The 26,410-nt window shown below is 42.9% G+C and overlaps 1 protein-coding gene across 1 annotated transcript in view; it reads right to left on the bottom strand.

Annotated features, from left to right (window-relative positions):
• The window catches only part of RBL2 (RB transcriptional corepressor like 2), a 127,959-nt gene that overhangs the window by 87,471 nt on the left and 14,078 nt on the right, over positions 1 to 26,410 (bottom strand). Inside the window, exon 2 of the mRNA XM_033218404.1 lies at positions 23,524 to 23,650. Within this exon, the coding sequence (XP_033074295.1) occupies positions 23,524 to 23,529 (6 nt within the window). The 5' untranslated portion in view covers positions 23,530 to 23,650. The remainder of the gene's footprint in view (positions 1 to 23,523; positions 23,651 to 26,410) is intronic.

Here is a 26,410-nt window from a genome sequence, read left to right as displayed (position 1 = left end):
AAATACAAAAATTAACCAGGCATGGTGGTGCGTGCCTGTACTCCCAGCTACTTGGAAGGCTGAGGCATAAGAGTCACTTAAACCTGGAAGTCAGGGGTTGCAGTGAGCCAAGATCGTGCCACTGCACTCCAGCCTGATGACAGAGCAAGACTCCGTCTCAAAACAAACAAACAAACACAAAAACAAAAAACAATTATTGCCTTATGGTGCCTACAAGGATGTTGGAGTGGTATGGTATTAGAATATGGTATTATCTGCCCTCAACTGCTTTGTAGCACTGAGGTTTCAGACACTGATATAGCTGAATATTTATCCCCACCCAAATCTTCTGTCTTATGTAATCCCCAATGTTAGGGGTGGGACCTGGTGGGAGGTGAGGTCTGATCTGGTCAGAGCCCTCCTGGCTTGGTGCTGTTCTCCAAATGGTGAGTGTGTTGTCACGAGATCTGGTCAATTAAAGGCGCATGGCTCCTCACACCCTCTCTCTTGCTCCTGTTCTTGCCATGTGATGTGCCTGCTTGCACTTCGCCTCTGCCATGCTTAAGAGTTCCCTGAGGCCTCCCCAGAATCTTAGCAGACACCAACGCTGTGCTTGTGTTACAGGAAAGGGATTCCGATCCAGACCCCAAACCCCAAGAGAAGGTTCTTGGATCTCTCACAAGAAAGAATTCGGGGAGAGTCCATGGAGTAAAGTGAAAGCAGGTTTATTAAAAAGATAAAGGAATAGGCCGGGCACTGTGGTTCACGCCTGTAATCCCAGCACTTTGGAAGGCCGAGGCGGGAAGATCACCTAAGGTCAGGAGTTTGAGACCAGTCTGGCCAACATGGTGAAACCCCACCTCTACTAAAAATCCAAAAATTAGCCAGGTGTGGTGGTGGGCGCTGTAGTCCCAGCTACTCTGGTGGGTCAGGCAGGAGAATCGCTTGAACCTGGGAGGTGGAGGTTGCAGTGAGCCAAGATCGGACCACTGCACTCCAGCCTGGGTGACAGAGCAGGGCTCTGTCCCCCCACAAAAAAAGGAAAAAAGAATGTAAAGAAATAAAAGAAAAGAATGGCTTCTCCACAGGCAGAACAGCAGCATGGACCGTTTACCTACTTATACTTATTGTTAGTTCTAGATTATATGCTAAACAAGGGGTGGATTATTCATGAGTTTTCTGGGAAAGGGGTGGGCAATTCCCAGAACTGAGGGTTCCTCCCCTTTTTAGACCATATAGGGTAACTTCCTGACATTGCTGTGGCATTTGTAAACCGTCATGGCACTGGTGGGAGTGTCTTTAGCATGCTAATACATTATACTTAGCATATAATGAGCAGTGAGACCGACCAAAGGTTACTTTCATAGCCATCTTGGTTTTGTTGGGTTTTGGCTGGCTTCCTTACCGCAGCATGTTTTATCAGCAAGGTCTTTGTGACCTGTATCTTCCGCTGACCTATCTCATCCTGTGACTTAGAATGCCTCACCTCCTGGGAATGCAGCCCAGTAGGTTTCAGTCTTATTTTACCCAACCCCTATTCAAGATGGAGTTGCTCTAGTTGTAACACTTCTGGCCCTGGTACAGCCTGCAGAACTGTAAGCCAATTAAACCTATTTTTTTTTTTTTTTTGAGAAAGAGTCTTGCTCTGTTGCCCAGGCTGGAGTGCAATGGCATGATCTCAGCTCACTGCAACCTCAATCTCCTGGGTTCAAGCGATTCTCCTGCCTCAGCCTCCCAAGTAGCTGGGATTACAGGTGCCTGCCACCACGCTGGCTAATTTTTTTTTGTATTTTTTTTTAGTACAGACAGGGTTTCACCATGTTAGTCAGGCTGACCTCAAACTCCTGACCTCAGGTGATCCACCTGCCTAGGCCTCCCAAAGTGCTGGGATTACAGGTGTGAGCCACCATACCCGGCCCTAAACCTCTTTTTACAAATTATTCAGTCTCAGCTTGGTTTTTTGTTGTTGTTTGGTTGGTTCTCGTTTTGTTTTTTTTTCTTTGAGACAGACTCTTGTTCTGTCACCCAGGCTGGAGTGCAGTGGTGGGATCCTGGCTCACTGCAACCTTTGCTTCCCGGATTCAAGAGATTCTCCTGCCTCAGCCTCCAAGTAGCTGGGATTACAGGCATGTGCCACCACGCCTGGCTAATTTTTTTTTTTTTTTTTTGTATTTTTAGTAGAGATGGGGTTTCACCATGTTGGCCAGGCTGGTCTCAAACTCCTGACCTCAAGTGATCTGCTGCGTTGACCTCCCAAAGAGCTGGGATTACAGGCATGAGCCATTGTGCCCAGCCTCAGGTGTTTGTTTTTTTTTTTAACAGCAACTCACAAATGGCCTAACACAGACACTTTTACCTATTGTTGTCTTCCTTCTTGCATTCAGCCTATAAGATGTTTCTTTTCACTGGGCTCACCATATGATCTCTTGGTAACCCTTTTTTTTCTTTCTTTCTTTTTTTTTTTTTTGAGACAGAGTCTTGCTCTGTCACCCAGGCTGGAGTGCAGTGGCATGATCTCAGCTCATTGCAAGTTCCACCTCCTGGGTTCACGCCATTCTCCTGCCTCAGCCTCCTGAGTAGCCGGGACTACAGGTGCCTGCAACCACGCCCAGCTAATTTTTTGTATTTTTAGTAGAGACGGAGTGTCACCATGTCAGCCAGGATGGTCTCGATCTCCTGACCTCGTGATCTGCCTGCCTCGGCCTCCCAAAGTGCTGGGATTACAGACGTGAGCCACCACACCCGGCTTTCCTTTCTTTTATTGTGGGGAGGGCTACTTGCAAACAGAGTAAGTAAAGTGGCTGGGAATATATATCAAGTTAAGGATTAATAGGCCATGAGTAGTCAGTGCAGTGGCTCACTCCTCTAATCCTAAAACACTGGGAGGCTGAGATGGGAAGATCACCCAAGTCCAGGAGCTTGAAACCACTCTGGGCAACATCGCAAGACCCCATCTCTACAAAAAATTTTAACAATTTGCCGAGCGTTCTGGTGCCTGCTTGTGGTCCCAGGTACTTGGGAGGCTTAGGTGAGAGGATTGCTTGAGCCCAGGGGTTCAAGTCTGCAGTGAGCTATGATTGCACCACTGCACTCCAGCCTGGGCAACAGTGAGACCCTGATTTAAAAAAAAAAAAAAAAAAGGCCACGGGTGAGAGCATTGCCTTGAGTAGAGGGCATGAACATTAATGATTGAGTTTAAGAGGTTTGGTTCTTGGAGTCTGATTAGTAATTTATTCATTTAACCAGAAAGCCTGCCATCCACCCATTAAAACATTCAACAAATGTTTAGTAAGTGCCTACTATATGTCAAATACTTTGCCAGACACAGGATATGGTAGTAAATTAGACGAGTATGGTCCCTGCCCTTATACAGTTGTGATCTCATGGGGAAAACAGACCTAGAACAAGAATTGGCAAATGCGAATATGACATATCATAAAAGTGAAAATTCAGGGAGCTATAGGAGTGCATCCCAGAAGACCTTAACCACGTGTATGTGTTTGCGAGACAGAAAGAGGGAGGGAGAGAGAAGGGGTGAGGTGGGGGTGATTGAGTAGGTAGGAGTGGACAAAGGTTTTTCTTTCTTGCCCTTCATTTCCCTGGGGAAGCATCTGAAAGTTATAGCTAAAGGAAGGGAAGGAGGATTTGTTTCAGGTAGAGGAACATGCTTATTAGGCAAAGACCCTGAATCAGGGAAAAGCATGGCTGGTTCAGGGAGTTAAATGAATGTGAACGTGGTTTAAGTGTAAAAAGTGAAAGGAAAAGGGCACAACATGTGGGTAGAGATGAAGTCACAGGCCTGGGGAAAATATGGCCTTGATTCCAAAGGTGATTAGAAGCCACTTAGGGTTTTAGGCTAAGGAGGGCAGTAAATTCCTCTCTCCCAAGAACTGAGAACAGTGCTTAGCGCTAAATAGTTGCTCAACTGATGAAGCTAAACACCTGGCTTGACTGACTTCCAGGCCACAGCTGAATTCTGTGCTTCTGAGATTAAATCTACCATGCTGGTAGGACAGATTCCTCAGTCATCATTCAAAATGTAAAGTCTTCTACCTAAGTCAGGATGAAATCTTTCTCTCCTTGCTATCAGCCAGTCCCTTCCTTGTGCCCCAAAGGAGGCACTCCCAGCTCCTTTTTTATTTCTTTTTTTGAGACAGAGTCTCGCTCTGTTGCTCAGGCTGGAGTGCAGCGGCGCGATCTCGGCTCACTGCAACCTCTGCCTCCCAGGTTCAAGCAATTCTCCTGCCTCAGCCTCCCAAGTACTGGAACTACAGGCGGGTGCCACCACGCCCGGCTAATTTTTGTATTTTTAGTAGAGGCGAGGTTTCACCATGTTGGCCAGGATGGTCTCGAACTACAGACCTCGCGATAAGCCCACCTCGGCCTCCCAAGGTGCTGGGATTACAGGCGTGAGCCACCACGCCTGGTCTGAGATTGAATTTTTAAAGTTTAATTCCTTTGAGGTCATTGCAAATCATTCAATAGTTCATTCCTTTTTTATTACTAAGTACTATTCCATTGCATGACTGTACCATGGTTTTTTTTTTTTTTTTTTTTTTCTGAGACGGAGTCTTGCTCTGCCGCCCAGGCTGGAGTGCAGTGGCCGGATCTCAGCTCACTGCAAGCTCCGCCTCCCGGGTTTTACGCCATTCTCCTGCCTCAGCCTCCCGAGTAGCTGGGACTACAGGCGCCCGCCTCGACGCCCGGCTAGTTTTTTGTATTTTTTAGTAGAGACGGGGTTTCACCGTATTAGCCAGGATGGTCTCGATCTCCTGACCTCGTGATCCGCCCGTCTCGGCCTCCCAAAGTGCTGGGATTACAGGCTTGAGCCACCGCGCCCGGCCTCATGGTTTGTTTAGCCATCCATCTATTGAAGGACATTTGGGTTACTTACAATTTGGTTGCTAAAAATAAAGCTTCTTTGAAAACTCATGCACAAGTTTTTGCATGAATATCAACTTTTATTTCTCTAGGGCAAGTGGCCAGGGGTGCAGTTAGTGGGTAAACAGTTAAGCACATTTCTCATTTGTGAAAAAAACACACCAAGCTGTTTTTCGGGATGGTTGTTCACCATTTTTGGATGACACTATTCAGAGACCTGTAAACCTGCACTCTCCTGTGCACTGTTCATCCTCAAGCAGTGAAAGTAGTATAGCAATTAGGCCACAGCCACTGAATTTATGAACTTATTTCAGCCTCCCCAGTAGCTGGGATTACAGGCGTGTGCCACCATGTCCAGCTAATTTTTGTATTTTTAGTAGAGATGGGGTTTTATCATGTTGGCCAGGCTGGTCTGAAACTCCCAGCCTCAGGTGAACCACCCGCCTCTGCCTCCCAAAGAGCTGGAATTACAGGCGTGAGCCACTGCACTGGGCCTTAAATGCATTTTCGGCTTCTATTTTCAACCGACGATGGGCATGTACATTGTAAAGACAGTAAATCTTTCCATTAAATTAGTGGGAAAGGAGCTCAAAACCCAGCCTGGTGATTCATTATTTAAATGACTTCCTGCTTTACTGCAAAACCTCTCTCCTCATTCGGTGTTGGCAGTTTGAGCCCCTGTTAAGGATTTAGGCTCATAATGAAGCTTCTGTAAATTTCTGGGTATCTGTCATGTGGCATGTAGGTCATTCTCCTTTAGGAATGATGAGGACATTCCAACCGCTGGAAAGCGGTTGCTCCAAGGGAAGGGGGAGTTTTTCAAATCTGAGCTGTCCATGCTCAGCATGAATTGGAGCGGACTGTTGACTTAGGGGCTAGCAGAGGCAGCTAGGAAACATGCAAATTTGCAATCCCTTCTGCAAGGTCTGTCCCAGCAGGTGTCACTAAAAGGCAGCCCTGTGTGCTTCTGTCACTGTCGCAGCCTTGTCAAGGAAAGTGGAAGGGAAAAGAGACCCAGTGCTGAACTCCAAGCAGAGATGGAGTTTTATATATCTTGATTTATATTTGTATTATGAAACAAAAATGGTTGTAAGTAGCTGTTCTTTCCTTTTAAATACAATGCTAGCTCCTATTGACATTCCTAACTGAATGTCTAAAGAGGTACTTAAACTGACATAAAACGCAGACGATCTTATGACCAAATACTTAGTGCAAAAAAATAAAACTTCAAATTGCAAGTAGTCCCTTCAAATATATAAAGGACCAGTATTTTAAGAGGTATGTTAACTAAAATATGGCAGTGTAAGGAGCAGAGCAGGAAGAACATTTAAGTCCGAAACGTCCAAGTCAATTTCATAGTCAGTTTCCATGGTCCTTCCACAACCACCTCTGGGATCTCTTTTTCTCTACAATGGAGGTAACAATAATAGCTATTTCGGAGTACGAAAAGGCTTAGAGCAGTGTTAGAATAGGGTCATTGCTATATAAAGTTCAGCTATTTGTATATCGTAACAAACCTGCAAGTTTTTTTATTGGTAGTCAATAATAGATTTCTTCTTGGAAAAGTAGCAGCCTCCTGTCCCCGGAACACCTGCAGTTCCCACTAAGTGAACACTGGTGTCTGCTAACCTTTGCCTCTATTTCTCTCTAATATATTGTTAAGCTGTTCCTTGATTTAGTAATTTCATTTACTTTCTTCTTCTTTTTTTCCTTTCCCTTTTCCTGAGACAGAGTCCCGCTCTGTCGCCCAGTCTGGACTGCAGCAGCTGCCATTATAGCTCACTGCCAACTCGGCCCCCAGGGGTTCAAGCAATCCTCGTCTACATCAGCCTTCGGAGTAACTGGGACTACCTGCGCGGCCCACCACACTCGGCTAATCGGTGTGGTTTTTGTTTCGTTTTTCCCTTAAGAGTCCCGGTTTCCGGCCAGGCTCGGTGGCTCCTGCCTGCAATCCCAGCACTTTTGGAGGCCAAGGTGGGCGGATCACCTGAGCTAGGGAGCTCCAGACCAGCCCGACCAACATTGAGAAACCCCGTTTCTACTAAAAAAATACAAAAATAGCCGGGCATGGTGGCTCATGTCTGTAATCCCAGCTACTCGGGAGGCTGAGGCAGGAGAATCACCTAAATCTGGGACGCGGAGGTTGAAATGACCCGAGATCGCGCCTTTGCACTCTAGCCTGTGCAACAAGAGCAAAACTGCGTCTCAAACAAAAAGAAAAAAGAAAAAAAAAAAGAGAAAGAGAAAAAGAAAAGAAGGGAGGCAGGGAGAAAGGGGGGGAGGGGGGAGGGGAGGAGAGGAGGGGAAACGAGGAGGGGAGGAAGGGAGGGGACCGGGTTTCACCATGTTGCCCAGGCCGGTGTGGAACTCCAGAGCTCAAGCGATCTGTCGTGCGCGGCAGTCCAATGTCCTGGGATCACAAGTTTGAGTCACCAGGCCATGCCGATCTATTCCTTTCTGATTAATAAATTAGGGCGGGCGTGGTGGTTCACGCCTGCAAGCCCAGCACCCCAGGAGGCCGAGGCGGGCAGATTACCAGAGGTCGGGAGTTTGAGACCAGAGTGACCAACACGAAGAAACCTCGTTTCTACCAAAAAAGAAAAAAAAATACAAAATTAGCCAGGCATGGTGACTCAGGCCTGCAATCCCAGCCACTCGGGAAGGTGAGGCAGGAGAACCACCCAAACCGGGGAGGCAGAGACCACCGCGAGCCGGGACCGCACCCCTGCACTGCAGCCTAGGCAACAAGAGCAAAACCACGCCTCAGGAAAAAAAAAAAAAAAGACAGGGTTTCACCATGTTGCCCAGGCCGGTCTGGAACTCCTAGGCTCCAGTGATCTGTCGCGCCCCGGCCTCCAAACTCCTGGGATCACAAATGTGAGCCACCAGGCCAGGCTGATCAATTCATTTCTGATTAATAAATTAGGCCTGGCACAGTGGCTCACGCCTGCAATCCCAGTACACCTGCAGGTCAAGACCGGTGGATCACCTTGGGTCTGGAATGGGTGGGTTCTTGGTCTCACTGACTTCAAGAATGAAGCTGCGGACCCTCGCCTTGTTACAGTTCTTAAAGATGGTGCATCCAGAGTTTGTTCCTTCAGACGTTCAGATGTGTCCGGAGCTTCTTCCTTCTGGCGGGTTCGTGGTCTCACTGTCAGGAGTGAACCTGCAGACCTTCATGGTGAGTGTTACAGCTCTTAAAGGTAGTGAGTGCCTCTGGAGTTGTTCCTTCTTCCTGGTGGGTTTGTCGGTGGTCTTGCTGGCTTCAGGAGAGCAACTGCAGACCTTCCGGTGAGTGTTACAGCAGCTCATAAAGACAGCGTGGACCCAACGAGTGAACAGCAACAAGAGTCATAGCAAACAAGGAAACAACAAACCTTCCATGGTGTGAAACACCACCCAAGCTGGTTGCTACTGCTGCCTGGAGGGCAGCCTGCTTTTATTCCCTTATCTGACCCCACCCACATCCTGCTGATTGGTCCATTTTGCGGAGAGCTGATTGGTCTGTTTTGCAGAGAGCTGATTGGTCCGTTTTGACAGAGTGCTGATTGGTACTTTTACAATCCTTGAGCCAGAGAGAGTCACAAAGTGCTAGTTAGCTAGATACAGAGTTAGCTAGATACAGAGTGCTGATTGGTGCACATACGATCCTCCGGCTAGATATAAAAGTTCTCCAAGTCCCCATCCAGTTTAGGAGCCCAGCTGGCTTCACTCTGTGGATTCTGCACCAGGGCTGCAGGCAGAGCTGCCCCCAGTCTGGAGTGGGGCTTGCACTCCTCAGCCCTTTGGCTGTCCATGGGACCGGGTGCCACGGGGCAGGCGCCGGAGCACGTCAGGGAGGCTCAGAACTCATGGGAGCCCACTACAGCGGGGAAGCTCAGACATGGCGGGCTGCAGCTCGGAACCCTGCTTCGTAGGGCGGCAGCTAAGGCCGGGTGAGAATTTGAGTGTGGCACAGGCGGGCTGGCACTGCTAGGGGACCCAGCAACCTCAGCAGCTGCTGGCCGAGGTGCTAAGCCCCTCACTGCTCTGGGCCAGCAGCTCCAGCCGGCTGCTCCTGTGTGCGGGGCCCTCTGAGCCCATGCTGGTGCCCACCAGAACTTGCACTGGGTCACGAGCCCTGTGGGCAGCCCTGATTTCCGCCCGCGCCTTTCCCACCACACCTCCCTGCAAGCAGAGGGAGGTTGCTCCAGCCTCAGCCAGCCCAGAGAGGGGCTCCCACGGTGCTGTGGCGGGCTGAAGGGCTCCTCAAGTGCCGCCAGAGTGGACTCCGAGGTTGCGGAGGTGCTGAGAGGGAGGGCTGCTAGCACACTGTCACCTCTCAACCTGAGGTCCGGAGTTTGAGACCAGCCTGACCAACATGGAGAAATCCCGTCTCTACCAAAAAAAAAAAATTAGCAGGGCATGTTGGCTCAGGCCTGCAGTCCCAACACCCTGGGAGGCCGAAGCTTGTGGATCACTCGAGGTCGGGAGTTTGAGACCAGCCTGACCAACATGGAGAAACTCTGTCTCTAACAAAACAAAACAAAAACAAAAAAATTAGCCGGGCATGTTGGCTCATGCCTGCAATCCCAGCCACTGGGAAGGGTGAGGCAGGAGAACCACCCAAACCCGGAAGGCGGAGGTGAGTGGAGACCATGCCACTACTGCACTCCAGCCTCCGCAACAAGAGCAAAACTCCGACACACACACACGAGAGAGACCAGGTTTCACCAAGCTGCCCAGGCCAGATGGAGTCTTGCTCTGTCGCCCAGGCTGGAGGGCAATGGTGTCATCTTGGCTCACAGCAACCTCTGCCTCCTGGGTTCAAGCAATTCTCCTGCCTCAGCCTCCCAAGTAGCTGGGACTACAGGTGTGTGCCACCTTGCCCGGCTAATTTTTTTTTTTTTCTAGTAGAGATGGGGTTTCACCACATTGGCAAGGCTGGTCTCAAATTCCCGACCTCAAGACAACTCAACCACCTCCGCCTCCCAAAGTGCTGGGATTACAGGTGTGAGCCACCACACCCAGGCTTTATCTTTCTTTTGTCCTCCAAATCTCTGGCAAACAATGATCTTTATAGTTTGCCTTTTCCAGAATATCATATAAATGGAATCAATCATTCCAATAATTTATGTATGTAGGTTTTTCAAACTTCCTTGTTTCACCTAGAAATATGCATTTGAGATTCATCCATGTTTTGCATTATGCTCCTTTTTGTTAATGACTAGTATTCCATTGTAGAAATGTACTGCAGTTTGTTTATGCATTCACTTATTGAACATCATCTTATTTGCTTCCAGTTTTGGGTTAATATGAATATGGCTGCTATAAACATTTGTGTACAGGTTTTGTGCACACATAAGTTTTCAAATCAGTGTGCAAATACCTAGGGACACTATTGTTGGATCATGTGATGAGACTGTTTTACTTTGTAAGAAGCTGCCAAACTGCTGTTCTAAGTGGTTGTACTATTTTGATTTCCCTCAAGCAATACATGAGAGTTTCCAGCACCCCACAGACTAACTGTTAATAGCAATTGCAATTTTCCTGATTTTGGATTTTAACAATTGTGATAGGTGTGTAGTGGTATCTTCATTGTTGATTTAATTTGAATTTCCCAAAAAAATGATATTTAGTAAATTTTTATATACTGATTTGTCATCTGTATATCTTTGTTTTGTTTTGTTGTTGTTTTTTGAAACAGAGTCTCTCTCTGTGGCCCACGCTGGAGTGCAGTGGTGTGAATTCAGCTCACTGCAAGGTCCGCCTCCCAGGTTCACTTCATTCTCCTGCCTCAGCCTCCTGAGTAGCTGGGACTACAGGCGCCTGCCCCACGCCTGGCTAATTTTTTGTATTTTTAGTAGAGATGGGGTTTCACCATGTTAGCCAGAATGGTCTCGATCTCCTGACCTTGTGATCTGCCTGCCTCAGCCTCCCGAAGTGCTGGGATTACAGATGTGAGCCACTGTGCCCAGCCTGTATATATTTTTTGATGAAGTGTCTCTTCAGATATGTTGCCCACTTTAAAAATCAAATTTTTATTTTCAGATAAAATTGTGCAGATTCACATGAAGTTGTAGGAAATAGTACAGTGAGATCCTCTGTAGCCTTTATTGAGTTTCCCCCAATGATAACACTTGTAAAACTATGGTACAATATCACAACTTGATATTTAAGTTGATGCAGTCAAGGCACAGAATAATTTATCTTTGTAGGGAATTGCCAAACTCATCAATAATGTATGGGTGATCCAGTTTCTCCACATCATTGCCAACATTTTATTGTTACTATTTTTTATTGTGATAGGTAATGATATCTTATTGTCACTTTAATGCATTTACCTAAAGGCTAATGATATGGAACATCTTTTCACCTGGTTACTGTTGTACCCCGAATGAAGGGACCAGCTGAAGCCGCGGCAGAAGAACATAAATTGTGAAGATTTCATGGACATTTATTAGTTCCCCAAATTAATACTTTTATAATTTCTTATGCCTGTCTTTACTGCAGTCTCTGACCATAAATTGTGAAGATTTCATGGACACTTATCACTTCCCCAATCAATATCCCTGTGATTTCCTATGCCTGTCTTTACTTTAATCTCTTAATCCTGTTATCTTCATAAACTGAGGAGGATGAATGTCGCCTCAGGACCCTGTGATGATTGCGTTAACTGCATAAATTGTTTGTAGAGCATGTGTGTTTGAACAATATGAAATCTGGGCACCTTGAAAAAAGAACAGGGTAACAGCGATGTTCAGGGAACAAGGGAGGTAACCTTAAACTGACTGCTGGTGAGACGGATGGAACAGAACCATATTTCTCTTCTTTCAAAGGCAAATAGGAGAAATACTGCTGAATTCCTTTTCTCAGCAAGGAACATCCCTGAGAAAGAGAATGCGCCCCTGAGGGTAGGCCTATGAACTGCCCCCGTGGGGGTGGCCACCTTTTACGGTCGAAGCCGAAGGGATGAAATAAGTCCCATAACGCTCCCAGTCTTATTAGGATGAGGAAATTCCCACCTAATACATTTTGGTCAGACAGGTTGTCTGCTCTCAAACCCTGTCTCCTGATAAGATGTTATCAATGACAATGCGTGCCTGAAACTTCATTAGCAATTTTAATTTTGCCTCATCCTGTGGTCCTGTGATCTTGCCCTGCCTCCACTTGCCTTGTGATATTACCTTGTGAAGCGTGTGATCTCTGTGACCCACACCCTATTCATACACTCCTTCCCCTTTTGAAAATCGCTAATAAAAACTTGCTGGTTTTACGGCTCGGGGAACATCATGGAACCTGCCAACATGTGATGTCTCCCCCGGACACCCTGCTTTAAATTTCTCTCTCTTGTACTCTTTCCCTTTATTTCTCAAACCAGCCGAGATGCTTAGGAAATAGAAAAGAACCCACGATTAATAACAGGGGTGGGGTTTTCCCCCCGATAGGTTACCTGCCATCTGAATATCCTCTTAAGTGAAATATCTCTTCATGTCCTTTTCACATTTTCTAATTGGATTATTTGTTTTTCTCCTGTGGTTTTAGAGTTTGTTATATGTTCTATACATGAGTTCTTTTGTGAATATTGGCTTGCAAATATTTTTAGTGGTCTGTAATTATTTTTATTTCTATTCATAGTCTTTCAAAGAGCAAACACTTAATTTTGATGGAGTCCAACTTGCCATTTCCCCCATTTTCCCTTCAATGATTCATACTTTTGGTGTAAAATAACAGAACTATTTACTTAGCCCTAGATGTAAAGTTTTTTCCTATTTTTTCTGAAGTTTGGTAGTTTTAGTTTTGCATTTAAGTATATAATCCATTTTTTAGTTAATTTTTGTAAAAATGTGAGGTTCAGGCTGAGGTTCAATTTTTTTGGCCTATGTTTGTCTAGTTGCACCACCACCATTTACTGAAAAGGCTATCCTTCTTCTATTGAGCTGCTTTTGCACCTTTGTCAAAGATCAACTGTTTTTTTTCTCTCTCTCTTTTTTTTTTTTCTGAGGCGGAGTCTCGCTCTGTCTCCCAGGCTGGAGTGCAGTGACGTGATCTCGGCTCACTGCAAGCTCTGCCTCCTGGGTTGATGCCATTCTCCTGCCTCAGCCTCCCAAGGAGCTGGGACTACAGGCGCCCGCCACAACACCCAGCTATTCTTTTGTATTTTTAGTGGAGACAGGGTTTCACCGTGTTAGCTAGGATGGTCTGGATCACTTGACCTCGTGATCCACCCGCCTCAGCCTCCCAAAGTGCTGGGATTACAGGCATGAGCCACCGTGTCCAGCGTTTTTTTCTCATTTTATAATTAGGTTGCTTAATTTCTTATTGTTGAATTTTAAGAGTCATTTGTATATTTTGAACCCAAGTCTTTTGTGATTTGAAAATATATTCTCAGTCTATGACTTGCCATTTGACCTTCTTAACATAATATTTCACAAAGTAAAAATGGTTTTTTTCTTTTAATAAAGCTTTTGTCAATTTTTTGTTTTATGGGGTTGTACTTAAAATTTCATCAAGGTACAAATATCCAACAAGGTCACATAGATTTTCTCCTGTGTTTTCTTCTACAAGTGGTACAGCTTTGCATTTGACATTTAATTTATAATACATTTTGAGTTAATTTTGTGTAAGGTATAAGATGTGTGTCTAGGTTCATTTTTTAGGGGAGAGGACATATGTATGTCTAATTGTTTCAGCAGCACTTGTTGAGAAGACTGTCTTCTCTTCATTGAATTGCCTTTGTGATATATATATGTGTGTGTATATATATGTAGATATATATGTGTGTGTATATATAGATGTGTGTGTGTGTATATATATATATATATCAGTTGACTATATTTGTGAGTCTGTCTCTGGGCTTTCTATTCTGTCCCATTGATCTGCGTGTCTGTTCTTTCACCAATACCATGACACCTTCATTGCTCTAGATTTATAAAACATTGTGATGTATTTAATGTCAGGTAATGCAAGTCCTATAACTTTGTTCTTCTCTAATGTTGCATTGGTCTTTTACCTTTCTATAAAAAAATTTAGAATAAGTTTGCCAATATCTTCAAAATAGCTTCCCTGAAATTTGATTAGGGTTGTGTTGAATCTATAGCACAAGTTTGAAAGAATAGGCATTTTAACAATATCAATTCCTCCAATATATGAATACTGACTACATTTCCATTTAATCAGATCTTTGATTTCCTTCATCAGTGTTTTGTAGTATTTCACATACAGATACTAAAATAATATTTCAGCTTTATACCTCAACACTTCATTTTTTGTGTGTGTGTACTGTTTTAAATAATGTTTTCTAAATTAAATTTCAAATTTTAATTGTTCTTTTTTGTTATATATGACAATTGACTTTTGTATGTTATACTTGTGTCTAGTGACCTTGATATACCCACTTAGGTCCAGAAGTTACATTCATTTCAATTTCCTACATAGACCATCATTTCATTTATGAATAAAAATTGGTTTCTTCCTTTCCAATCTATATAATTTTTCTTCTTATTTCCCTGGCTAAGACTTCCAGTATGATGTTGAGTATGAGGAGTTAGAGAGGACATATTTGACTTTCTTTTTTTTTTTGAGACAGAGTCTCACTCTGTTGCCCAGGCTGGAGTGCAGTGGCACGATCTTGGCTCACTGCAACCTCCGCTTCCCAGGTTCAAGGGATTCTCCTGCCTCAGCCTCCTGAGTAGCTGGGATTACAGGTGCCTGCCACCACGCCCAGCTAATTTTTTGTATTTTTAGCAGAGACGGGGTTTCACCAAGTTGGTCAGGCTGGTCTTGAACTCCTGACCTTGTGATCTGCCCACCTCAGTCTCCCAAAGTGCTGGGATTACAAGCTTGAGCCACCGTGCCTGGCCTTGACTTCTTAATAATCTTAGAAGGCAAATACTTAAGTCTCTTGCCATTAATTCTAACATTAGCCACAGACATAATACACATGCTTTATTCGGTTAAGGAAGTTCCCATCTATTTGTAGTTGAATGGGTTTCTTTAGATATTTTAATTACAAGTGGTGTTGAATTTTGTTCAAAGCTTTTTCTGCATCTGTTGATAAGATCATACAGCTTTTCTTAGTCTGTTATGAGGAATATACATATATATGTGGTGTATATATATCCACATTTATTTGTATGTATGTATGTATACATTCTCATGTATACATGAGAATACACATATTCTTTGCTGCTACAATGTATTAAAGGCCTTTGATAATTCTTGTTCACTACATCCCATCCCCTTTCACTCACTCAAATACTTTGTTTCTATAATAGTTTCCCTTTCTCTGGCATCTTTATTTTTTTCTCTTCCTGCACCATTCCAATCACCTCACAAGCATGCTGTATGTACTATCTCCACCAAAACACACAGGTGTGCATGCACAAACACACACATTCAAATGCACCTCTCTGTATTCATCCAAGTGATCAATTTTTTACCCCACTTCCCTCTGTAGAAAAAATTATAGGACTCATCTCTCATTCTCGTGAATCTACTATAAGATTTTTTTTTTTTTTTTTTTTTTTTGAGACGGAGTCTGGCTCTGTCACCCAGGCTAGAGTGCGGTGGCCGGATCTCGGCTCACTGCAAGCTCCGCCTCCCAGGTTTACGCCATTCTCCTGCCTCCGCCTCCCAAGTAGCTGGGACTACAGGCGCCCGCCTCGTCGCCCGGCTAGTTTTTTGTATTCTGTTTTTTTTTTTTTTTGAGGCGGAGTCTCGCTCTGTCGCCCGGACTGGAGTGCAGTGGCCAGATCTCAGCTCACTGCAAGCTCCACCTCCCGGGTTTACGCCATTCTCCTGCCTCAGCCTCCCAAGTAGCTGAGACTACAGGCGCCCGCCACCTCGCCCGGCTAGTTTTTGTATTTTTAGTAGAGACGGGGTTTCACCGTGTTAGCCAGGATGGTCTCGATCTCCTGACCTCGTGATCCACCCATCTCGGCCTCCCAAAGTGCTGGGATTACAAGCTTGAGCCACCGCGCCCGGCCGTTTTTTGTATTCTTTAGTAGACACGGGGTTTCACCGTATTAGCCAGGATGGTCTTGATCTCCTGACCTTGTGATCCGCCCGTCTGGGCCTCCCAAAGTGCTGGGATTACAGGCTTGAGCCACCGCGCCCGGCCAAGATTTTTATCCCCACAACTCATCTGAAATCATTTTTGCCAAGGTCGCAAGTGACCACCTGGAGAAATCGAATGGACAATTCTTTTCCTCTTAAATTTGTTGGCAGTACTTGACATGACAAAATTGCAAAAGCAACTCAATAGAAGAAGGATAGCCTTTTCAGTAAATAGTGATGGTACAACTGGACATCCATAGGCCAAAGACATCCTGTGTCTTTATCCTTCATTTAAAGGAAAGAGGACAGGGGAACAGGAGGCAGATATAATACTCTCCAAGATTTCATACCTTCCTTCTCAGGCACTTTGCTGGGCTTGTTCTTCTTCTTTTTTTTTTTTTTTTTTTTTTTGAGACGGAGTCTCGCTCTGTCGCCCAGGCTGGAGTGCAGTGGCCGGTTCTCAGCTCACTGCAAGCTCCGCCTCCCGGGTTTACGCCATTCTCCTGCCTCAGCCTCCCGAGTAGCTGGGACTACAGGCGCCCGCCACCTTGCCCGGCTAGTTTTTTGTATTTTTTAGTAGAGACGGGGTTTCACCGTGTTAGCCAGGATGGTCTCGATCTCCCGACCTCGTGATCCGCCCGTCTCGGCCTCCCAAAGTGCTGGGATTACAGGCTTGAGCCACCGCGCCCGGCCTTGTTCTTCTTCTTTCACCTCCTAACATAGGAAAACATTAACCTTTAGTTCCTGTTAATGATCTTTCTGCTATTCATATTCATGTTAATAAGTGATTCCATCTGGTCACAGGCATTAGTTTGATAGCATGTATATGAACAGAACACGCCCCAAATTTATCTTTCCTTCCCTGTATTCCATTGTTGAATTCCCACCAAAACTCAAAATTTCCACTGAAATCTCTAATTGGAATCTTATGCCTAATATGCTCCCAAACAAATTCTTGATTACAGCCATCCATTTCCACTAACATTCTCCTCCTTTAGTCCTACCCATCTCAGCTGATGTTAGCTTCTAGCTGCTGAGACAAAAATACTTAAAAACTACAATTCTTTCCACTTTCCCATACCCCTGCATAGCCAAGCCATGAACAAATCTTATTTGCTCTAACTTTAATATATATTCCCAATCTTGCCACTTTTCACTATTTCTGACACTCGCATCCTTAACCAAGCTATAATTACCACTTGCCTGTAATAATTAGAATAGTTTAATTGGTTTGTATTTACTTCTGTTCTTGCCTCCCTGCAGCCTATTCTTCACACAGCAGCTATTGTGATCATTTAATGTAGAACTCAGATCTAATGGCAAAATTTCTATACCACTTGGAACAAAATTCAAATGCTTGCAGGGTTCTGGTGTCTATGCACTTTGATGCTCATTTCCTCTGGCGCTGCTCACTCTCCTCTATTCTGGCCTTCTAACATTGCTTACTCTTCTCCTAGATTTTCCCTTGGTTCCTTCATTTACTTAATTCTAATCTATGCTGAAGTATCTCTTTAAAAAGCACTTCCCAGAACACTCTAGCCAAAAAAAAAACACCTAAAAACAAAAAACAAACAAACAAAAAAGCCCCTCTGCCGTACCCAATCTCTTCACTCTGATTTCTTTTTCTCCTTTGCACTTATTACTACCAAAAATTCTATCACATATCCAATTATTTCCAATTATTTACTTGCTTACTGTATATTGTCTCTCATTAGAAAATATGCTTCATCTGGATGGTGGCTTTACCTGTGTAGCTTCATAACCATATTTCCTGAAGGGCTCCTGTCATTCAGGTGGCACTCAAATATTTACTGCATGAATGAATCAAAGGAGGGGGCAAGAGACACAGGTGTGTTCCCATTCTCTAGAATTTTTAAAATATAATGACACTACTTGTAAAAACAACAAAACACCGAAAACACAGTTATAAAGAGTGTAGAAATTAGTAAATAATAATTGTGTACCTCCCTAAAAGATAAGAGTTCTTTAGGAAAGGTGGGGAACCTGTTGTACACAAGTTATAAGAAAATGTGTCAGTGATGGCGGACAAAAGGGAAGCATGGCCTACGGCCACAATGCCTATACATTGTTATTAAATTATTAAAGTCCTGGAGTACTCAGATATATGGAGTCTTATTCAACTGTGGATGAAACATACACAAAAAATATTTCTGATCCTATATTAATACATCCATGAGATGGTGTTATATTTAAAATTATTGTAGAATTTCTGAATAACTAAAAAAGAGTCATTTGCTACATGCATATAAGCTCTTTCAAAGAAAGCACTTTTTAGGTCTTCTTCACTGTTACATCTCCAGACGCAAGACTCATTACACATTTATTGAATCAATTAATGGAAATACAGCACTGGATAAAGATGGGATCTCAAATCAGGAAGAAAAAAATAGATTCGACCAATAACAGACAAGTTGTGAAGGATGCAATAAGAAAAATCTGAAGAATGTTAGGGGAACTTTTCCTAGACTGACCCTTATCAGCTCAATCCAAATTCCCATCACCCACATAGAACCTGAGATTTCTCCTGTGCAATAGTGGCAAATGTGCGTTCTAAACCCATCCCTTAACTGTTTCACTTAGGTGGCAAGGTCTTCTCCATAGTAATGAAACAACCAATAGCAGGTGCTTCCTTATCTGTGACACAGTCTATATGATTCTGACCAATAGCAGACTTCTTTCTTTACAAGCACACATGTGAATGTATGTTGTTTAAATTACAAAATTAAAGCTTGGAATTTAAATCAACCACATTGAACAACAGATCCCTGTGGAATAAATAAATATACAAACCAATGCACAAGATATAGTCACCACCAATACAATATCACTTCAACTGAGTTAGCAGTTAGCTCAAGCCTAGGACAAATTCTTGGAAAGACAGAAGCTTCATTTTTAACAGCACATAACTGTGATTAGCATCAGCAAAGCCCCAGATGAGTAGAAGACTCAACTTGGTATCATTAACACAAATAAGTAGTGTTTCACTATTGTATTAGAAAAAAATTGTCTATTATAATAAAATCGCTTTTTTCTGAAAAAAAGAAGGCCATTACTTTTCAAAATTTAGAAATCCCCATGGGGCTAAGTGGCCTATACAACCTAGGTGGAGGGAAGGAATAATTCAGAAGATAGGGCTGAGTCTTCAGTCCTCTGGTGACTGCAGGCTGAGGGTAGAAAATTAGGGATAATGTGGCTTCACACATAAACCTTATGATAAGCAAAACATATCCCAGATTCTGTACTCAATGGCTTAATACTGCTATCATTGGAACTACAGAGGGATGAAAGATTTATTTATTTATTTATTTATTTTTTTTGAGACGGAGTCTTGCTCTGTCACCCAGGCTGGAGTGCAGTGGTGCAATCTCAGCTCACTGCAAGCTCCGCCTCCCGGGTTCACGCCATTCTCCTGCCTCAGCCTCCCGCGTAACTGGGACTACAGGCTCCTTCCACCATGCCCGGCTAATTTTTTTGTATTTTTAGTAGAGACTGGGTTTCACCGTGTTAGCCAGGATGGTCTCGATCTCCTGACCTCGTGATCCACCTGCCTTGGCCTCCCAAAGTGCTAGGATTACAGGCGTGAGCCACCACGCCTGGCCGGGATGAAAGATTTTTTATAGCGGATTTGTATTTTTTAAAATTTCTATATGGTTTGAATGTTTTAATCAAGCATGTTTTATTTTTGTAATAATAATGAACTCAAAAAAAGCTAAAAGAGAAAAGTAGTCAAAATATACAGGAATCTACTATTTGTATCACTGCTTTTCAACAGAGATATAATGAGAGCCACAAGTGCTATGATGCACACATTTATTTTTAAGTTTTCCAGTAGCCACATTTGAAAAGGTAAGAAAATACAGGTAAAATTAATTTAAGAATACATTTTATTCAACCCAACATATCCAAAATATTATCATTTAAACAGGGATTCAGTATAACAAGTATTGAGATATTTTACAGTCTTTCTTTTCTTACTAAGTCTACAAAATCTGGGGTGTATTTTATACTCATAGCATATCCCAATGAGAACTGGCCGTGTTTCAGTTGCCTTAAGAGCCAAATGCATTAGTACTATACAGTGCAGATCTGTATCCTGAAAACATATTTTCACATTAATGAAAAAATGGGTTGATGAGAAGATCAGATAATTTATAAAACATAAAAAGTAAAGGGTCAGGCCGGGCGCGGTGGCTCAAGCCTGTAATCCCAGCACTTTGGGAGGACGAGATGGGCGGATCACGAGGTCAGGAGATCGAGACCATCCTGGCTAACACGGTGAAACCCCGTCTCTACTAAAAAATACAAAAAACTAGCCGGGCGAAGTGGCGGGCGCCTGTAGTCCCAGCTACTCGGAGGCTGAGGCAGGAGAATGGCGTAAACCCGGGAGGCGGAGCTTGCAGTGAGCTGAGAACCGGCCACTGCACTCCAGCCTGGGCGACAGAGCGAGACTCTGTCTCAAAAAAAAAAAAAAAAAGTAAAGGGTCAGTAACTACATTGAAAAATGTAAAAAATTCAGCAGTAATAAAAATGCAATGAAAAACCATGAACTGTAACGTGTTCCAGGTCACATGCAGGTATGACTGAGGGATAGGGAAACAAACTAGTATTGCCCTTCTGAAAAAAAATATCAACAACATGTTAACAAAAGCTTTAAGTGATTGTTATTTATCATCTTGGCTGCAAAAAGTTCATTTTCTAAGAATTTTATACTAAGCTCTGATGGAACAAATGTGCAAGACAGTTACAAGGATGTTTAAATCTGTATCATTTATAAAAGGAAGAAACTGGCAATAACCTAAATGTTCAATCCCAGGTACCTAATTTAATCAGTAATGATAAATCCATAAAATTAAATGTCTGTCAGTTATTTTATATGATGACTAATGATTATTCTAGATATTAGATAATAAATAAACATATCATATGCCCATGAGCTACCTCTCTCCAAGACATGGAATCACTGATTTAAAATTTTAGTTTTTGCTTATTTGTATTTTCTAAAATTTCCACAATACACTTTTATTATACCCAAAGTCAATAATCAAAATGGCAAAGTATGTCAGAAAGACTGAAGATGAAGAAAGCTGGAAAAAGGTTAGCCTGTTTTTAGAAGAAATCTAATGGTTGCCTCTGAATAAGTAATTTCCGCAGGACAGTCTTTAGAAACCAAAATAATGGTTGAGAAGCAAAAACAAATTTAATCAGGAAGGAATTATGGAAAACGCACATGGTAACAGTATATATCATACAGAGTGTTTCTTTCTGTTGGATTTTTAAATGAAAATATGCCCATTGTGGAAAGTTTAGAATAAATGAAAGAGAATAAAGGAGGAAAGAAAAATCACTTGCAGCTTCAACAGCAATCCCTATCCTCAACATCTTGGAGTGCTCCCTTTAGATCCTTTCCTGCATGGTGCCCAATAAATGTTTGTTGAACAAATGGGGGCAAAAGAGCCAAAATACACAGGGATGTCAGTACACTGAAGTAGGAAGGAGGGACAGAAATAGCAAGTCCCAGAAGTAGGAAGGAGGGACAGAAATAGCAAGTCTTAAGAAATGCCTGGGGGCCAGGCGCGGTGGCTCAAGCCTGTAATCCCAGCACTTTGGGAGGCCGAGATGGGTGGATCACGAGGTCAGGAGATCGAGACCATCCTGGCTAACATGGTGAAACCCCATCTCTACTAAGAAATACCAAAAAAAAAAAAAAAAAAAAGGCCGGGGGCAGTGGCTCAAGCCTGTAATCCCAGCACTTTGGGAGGCTGAGACGGGTGGATCACGAGGTCAGGAGATCAAGACCATCCTGGTCTACACGGTGAAACTCCATCTCTACTAAAAAATACAAAAAACTAGCCGGGCGAGATGGCGGGCGCCTGTAGTCCCAGCTACTAGGCAGGCTGAGGCAGGAGAATGGCATAAACCCGGGAGGCGGAGCTTGCAGTGAGCCGAGATCGCACCGCTGCACTCCAGCCTGGGTGACACAGCGAGACTCCGTCTCAAAAAAAAAAAAAAGAAATGCCTGGGTAGAAAATAAGGAGAAAAATTACACTTAATAGCCTATCATAATAACTGCATTTAAAGGTGGGAGGAGAGTCAATATATAATAAGTGTTATTTGATTTAAATATTTCCCTCTATTGCTAAATTTAAGTGTAGTTAAAATTTCCTATCTTACTTTCTTTACATAATGCACTAGCCGCATCACTGAAAATTTCTGTGAATATCATGTTTCTAATAACATAATTTTTCAATGTTTAGATATTTCATAATTTGCATAAACAATGCCATGATTTTTTTTTTTTTTTTTGAGACGGAGTCTCGCTCTGTCGCCCAGGCTGGAGTGCAGTGGCCGGATCTCAGCTCACTGCAAGCTCCGCCTCCTGGGTTTACGCCATTCTCCTGCCTCAACCTCCCGAGTAGCTGGGACTACAGGCGCCCGCCACCTCGCCCAGCTAGTTTTTTGTATTTTTTTAGTAGAGACGGGGTTTCACCGTGTTAGCCAGGATGGTCTCGATCTCCTGACCTCGTGATCCGCCCATCTCGGCCTCCCAAAGTGCTGGGATTACAGGCTTGAGCCACCGCGCCCGGCCACAATGCCATGATATTGAAATCACTTACTTACAATGCCAAGGGAACAGAACTGTTCATGACTCATTGTTGACCTCTATGATATCTACAAGACAGGGGTCCTGTCAGAAGAATGACTAAAAGGGTATTATTAAAACTCTTGATACATGTGGCTAAACTCCTTTCTAGGAAGTTTTAACCAAATCTTGCTCTGAAGCAGTGAGACTGACAATGTACAGTATGTGTATTTCTATTTATTGGGTGAAAGAGTCATGAAAAGCTAAATGCCTAAAGAAAGGAGGCTGTGCAAGACAAAGCTGAGAATGCTGGAGTGAGAAGGCGTCATCATGCCTGCAAAGCCATAGAACAGAGATGAGTGGAAAGAGATGGGTGAGAAAAGAAGGGAAGGAAGTTTGAAAACAAAAGGAAATGTGAACTTAGTTAAGGAATAACACATCTTCCTCTGAGAAATATGAAGGAGAAACTGATAGGATAGCAACATAAAGAATAAAACAGATATGACTATGAGATGAATTCCTCAGACAACACTGTAAGAAATGCCTTCTTCATTGACCAATTCCAAGAACTTCATGCTTCTATTTCTCAGCTGGACAAGTGACTGTTAGGGGTGCCCAGCCCATCATCCACAATTCCTCTTCTAGCTCCAGCTGGGAGATAACACTGGCTTTGAAGGGATGACAGCCCACCCATGGGGAGAGAAAGATATAACAAATATCTGAAAATTCAGCCCTAACCCCTTAGTATTTGGCTCACTGAATGACAGCTACTGTGAGGTTTAACAGAGGAGTAGTATAGAAAGCTCCTAATATCAACTTTTCAAAATAAAGACAATTTACCTGGGGGAAAATGTATTTGGAACATCTTGTGTCTTGAGGGCCAACTAGACTTTAAACCTTTGGTTTTGGGGACTATATAAGCCCAGCAGAGTAAAATGCTATGAAGATGCATGGCTGTTAATAACCGAGGAAGCAAAGATCCTCAAATAGGAAGATTTTCAATTACAAAAGAAAACGGCTCTTACCCACATAGATTAGATTCCTACAGTTCTCCAGCGCCACTTCTCTGTACAGATTCCTCTGTGGAGGGCTCAGTTGTCTCCACTCCTCCTCAGTAAAGTCTACAATAACATTCTTGAATGTCACTGGCTCCTAAAATATAAGCACATTCACCCTCTATTAGCTATCCAGAAAGTATTACTGACATAATGGGTAAAGCTGATAGTCATAGGAAAGGTGGAGGAGAAACCAAACAGAAAGTTTTGGGTTTTTTGTTTTGGTTTTTTTTTGAGATGGAGTTTCACTCTTGTTGCACACGCTGGAGTGCAGTGGTGCAATCTTGGCTCACTGCAACATCCACCTCCTGGGTTCAAGCTATTCTCCTGCCTCAGCCTCCTGAGTAGCTGGGATTACACATGCCTGCCATCACACCCGGCTAACTTTTTTGTATTTTTAGTAGAGACAACTTTTCACCATGTTGACCAGTATGGTCTTCAACCTCAGGTGATCCACCGGCCTAGACCTCCTAAAGTGCTGGGATTATAGGCACTGGCCACCATGCCTTTTTTTTTTTTTTTTTTTGGAGACAGAGTCTTGCTCTGTCACGCAGGCTGGAGTGCAGTGACATGATCTCAGCTCACTGCAGCCTCCACCGCCCAGGTTCAAGTGGTTCTTGTACCTCAGCCTCCCAAGTAGATGGGATTACAGACACACGCCACCATGCCTGGCTAGCTTGTTTTGTATTTTCAGTAGAGACGGGGTTTCACCATGATGTCCAGGCTGGTCTCGAACTCTTGAGGTCAGGCAATCCACCAGGAGTCCATGCCTGGCCCACGAAGTATTTTTGACAGTGCTCAGACTTTGTGGTTACCTGAAGAAGAAGCCATCGAGAGGAAATTCCAACTCTATATAAATTCACTCATTTCAGCCATATGTCTCGCCCTTCCTGTCTCAAAGGAAAAGTTGCCCTTCCATGTATCCTCTTATTGCACGTTCTAGGTGTTCTCTGATACTCTCCAGGCATTCACTCTCACAAATTATCCCCATTTTTGTCAATCTTCAAACTGTTCCTCTGTGGAAACCGTTCTTCGGCTTATAAACAAGAATGTTCAAATGGATCTCTTCCTAAATGATTTATCTGATAGAAAAAAAAAGAATCCTTTGAAAATCAGTTTAGGAATGAGAGTAACAATGCTGATGGGCCATCATTTAATAGTCACTGTTAAAAGATGGGGAGATGCAGGTAGAGTAGGCAGCTTGAGAGGAAAAGTCAAGGAAATACACCATCAAGAGCAGAAGCCCTTATACACTACGCTCCTGCAGACACTGGGAGGGGCTGCCAGGGGCCTGCCAATTTTTGAGGCAACAGGTAGAGTTGGGAGAATGAGACCCCAGGAGTATTTATTCAAACTTGGGAGGGGAAAGAACAGTTTTCAGGTCTACAACAAAGAGCTACAGGTTTTCTCAGACAGGTTTTCCCCTACCCCAAGGTCTCTGCTATTAAAAAGGAACAGTGAATGCAACATCAAATGCATTGGATGCAGCTTAGAAGAGAAGACAAATGTCACAAATAGTTTTGGAGGAGTGTCTACAAGAACCCATCTGTACTAATCACAGCCAATTAGGGGTCTGGCTAAAACCAGCCACGTTAGGATCAACAGTATTTTTAAAAAAGGATCCTGTCATTATCATTATGCACAGAAATGACAACAATACAGGAGAGAAAGAACATACTATGGAAAACATCAAAGGATGAACACATTCTGGGAAAATTAAGATCCAAAGAATACAAGAAATCTTCTAAAAATGCTTGCACTATAGAGTAATTCAATAAGGACATGAATTTAATGAAATACACACACCACCCAACATGATTTTTTTATAAAGAGAGATGGAAAGCTATGAATTATTCTGAGAACAAAAATGTATTATGGAGCTAAAAAATTTAGTAGGGATTCTCAAACATGCAAAGACACAGAGAAGAACATTTTCTTCTCATTATTCAAGACACAGGTTGAGAGAAGAACATTTTAACTACTTGATACTGAAATCCACCACTCCACCCAAGAAAAAAGGAAGGATCACAATGAAGAACTAGGGAATAAAATTACTACAGGATGAATGGTAATGACGGCTGTTTTTTCCCCCAATCTTTATACATTTTATTTTTCTTTCTTGGCTTACTGCATTGTTATTAAGACCAGATATATTTTTCTTTTTTGTCCTTGCAAGAGGGTGGTTGGAACCACTTAATTGATCAATGTAGAACACATGGTATAATGAGACTTTAGATGTTAAATTGAGAAAAACAGTTACAGGAATAAATATGGGTCCAGAACAAAAACTTAAATAAGTAAATCTTGACAAAGTAAAAATAATTTTACAACAATTTAAAAAACAGTCCATAGAGTACAATAGTGAGGGAGAATAAATGTAAGCAAGGTTGAATGTCTAATCATGTGGACACAAACACAGTGAGTCTCTCATAACTGTCTTACCTTTTTTCTTTCACTCTTAGAGAAATATTACAAAAACAAGAATTTTCTGTTGTTCAATATAATTCTCTTGAAGAACAGCAATTTCTTTAGTTCTCTAGTTACTTTTTCTTTTTAAATTCGAGTAACATTAATTTTTTGTTATTAAACCTATTTATTACTAAGCAATGCCAGTTTTCTGTCTCTTCATTCATTCATCTGTTCATCTCTTTTTTTGCCTTACTACAATGCCCAACACTTATCTCCATAAATATGCATGGAGAGAGACAGCCAGGTGTTCAAAGTTAACACTGAAAGGGAAATGCATGCACTTTCTGCTTTGTCAAACTACTATGTACTGCTGATTGTTAAATAAAATAATATACTTTAAAAAATAAAAATAAAGGACTTCTACTTCCAGACAAAATGGAGTAAACAC

Source organism: Trachypithecus francoisi, unplaced genomic scaffold, assembly GCF_009764315.1.
Source record: "Trachypithecus francoisi isolate TF-2019V2 unplaced genomic scaffold, Tfra_2.0 Lachesis_group10, whole genome shotgun sequence".
Lineage (NCBI taxonomy): Eukaryota > Metazoa > Chordata > Mammalia > Primates > Cercopithecidae > Trachypithecus > Trachypithecus francoisi.
Note: the sequence above shows the minus strand (reverse complement) of the source record. Positions and strands in the feature narration are given on the sequence as shown.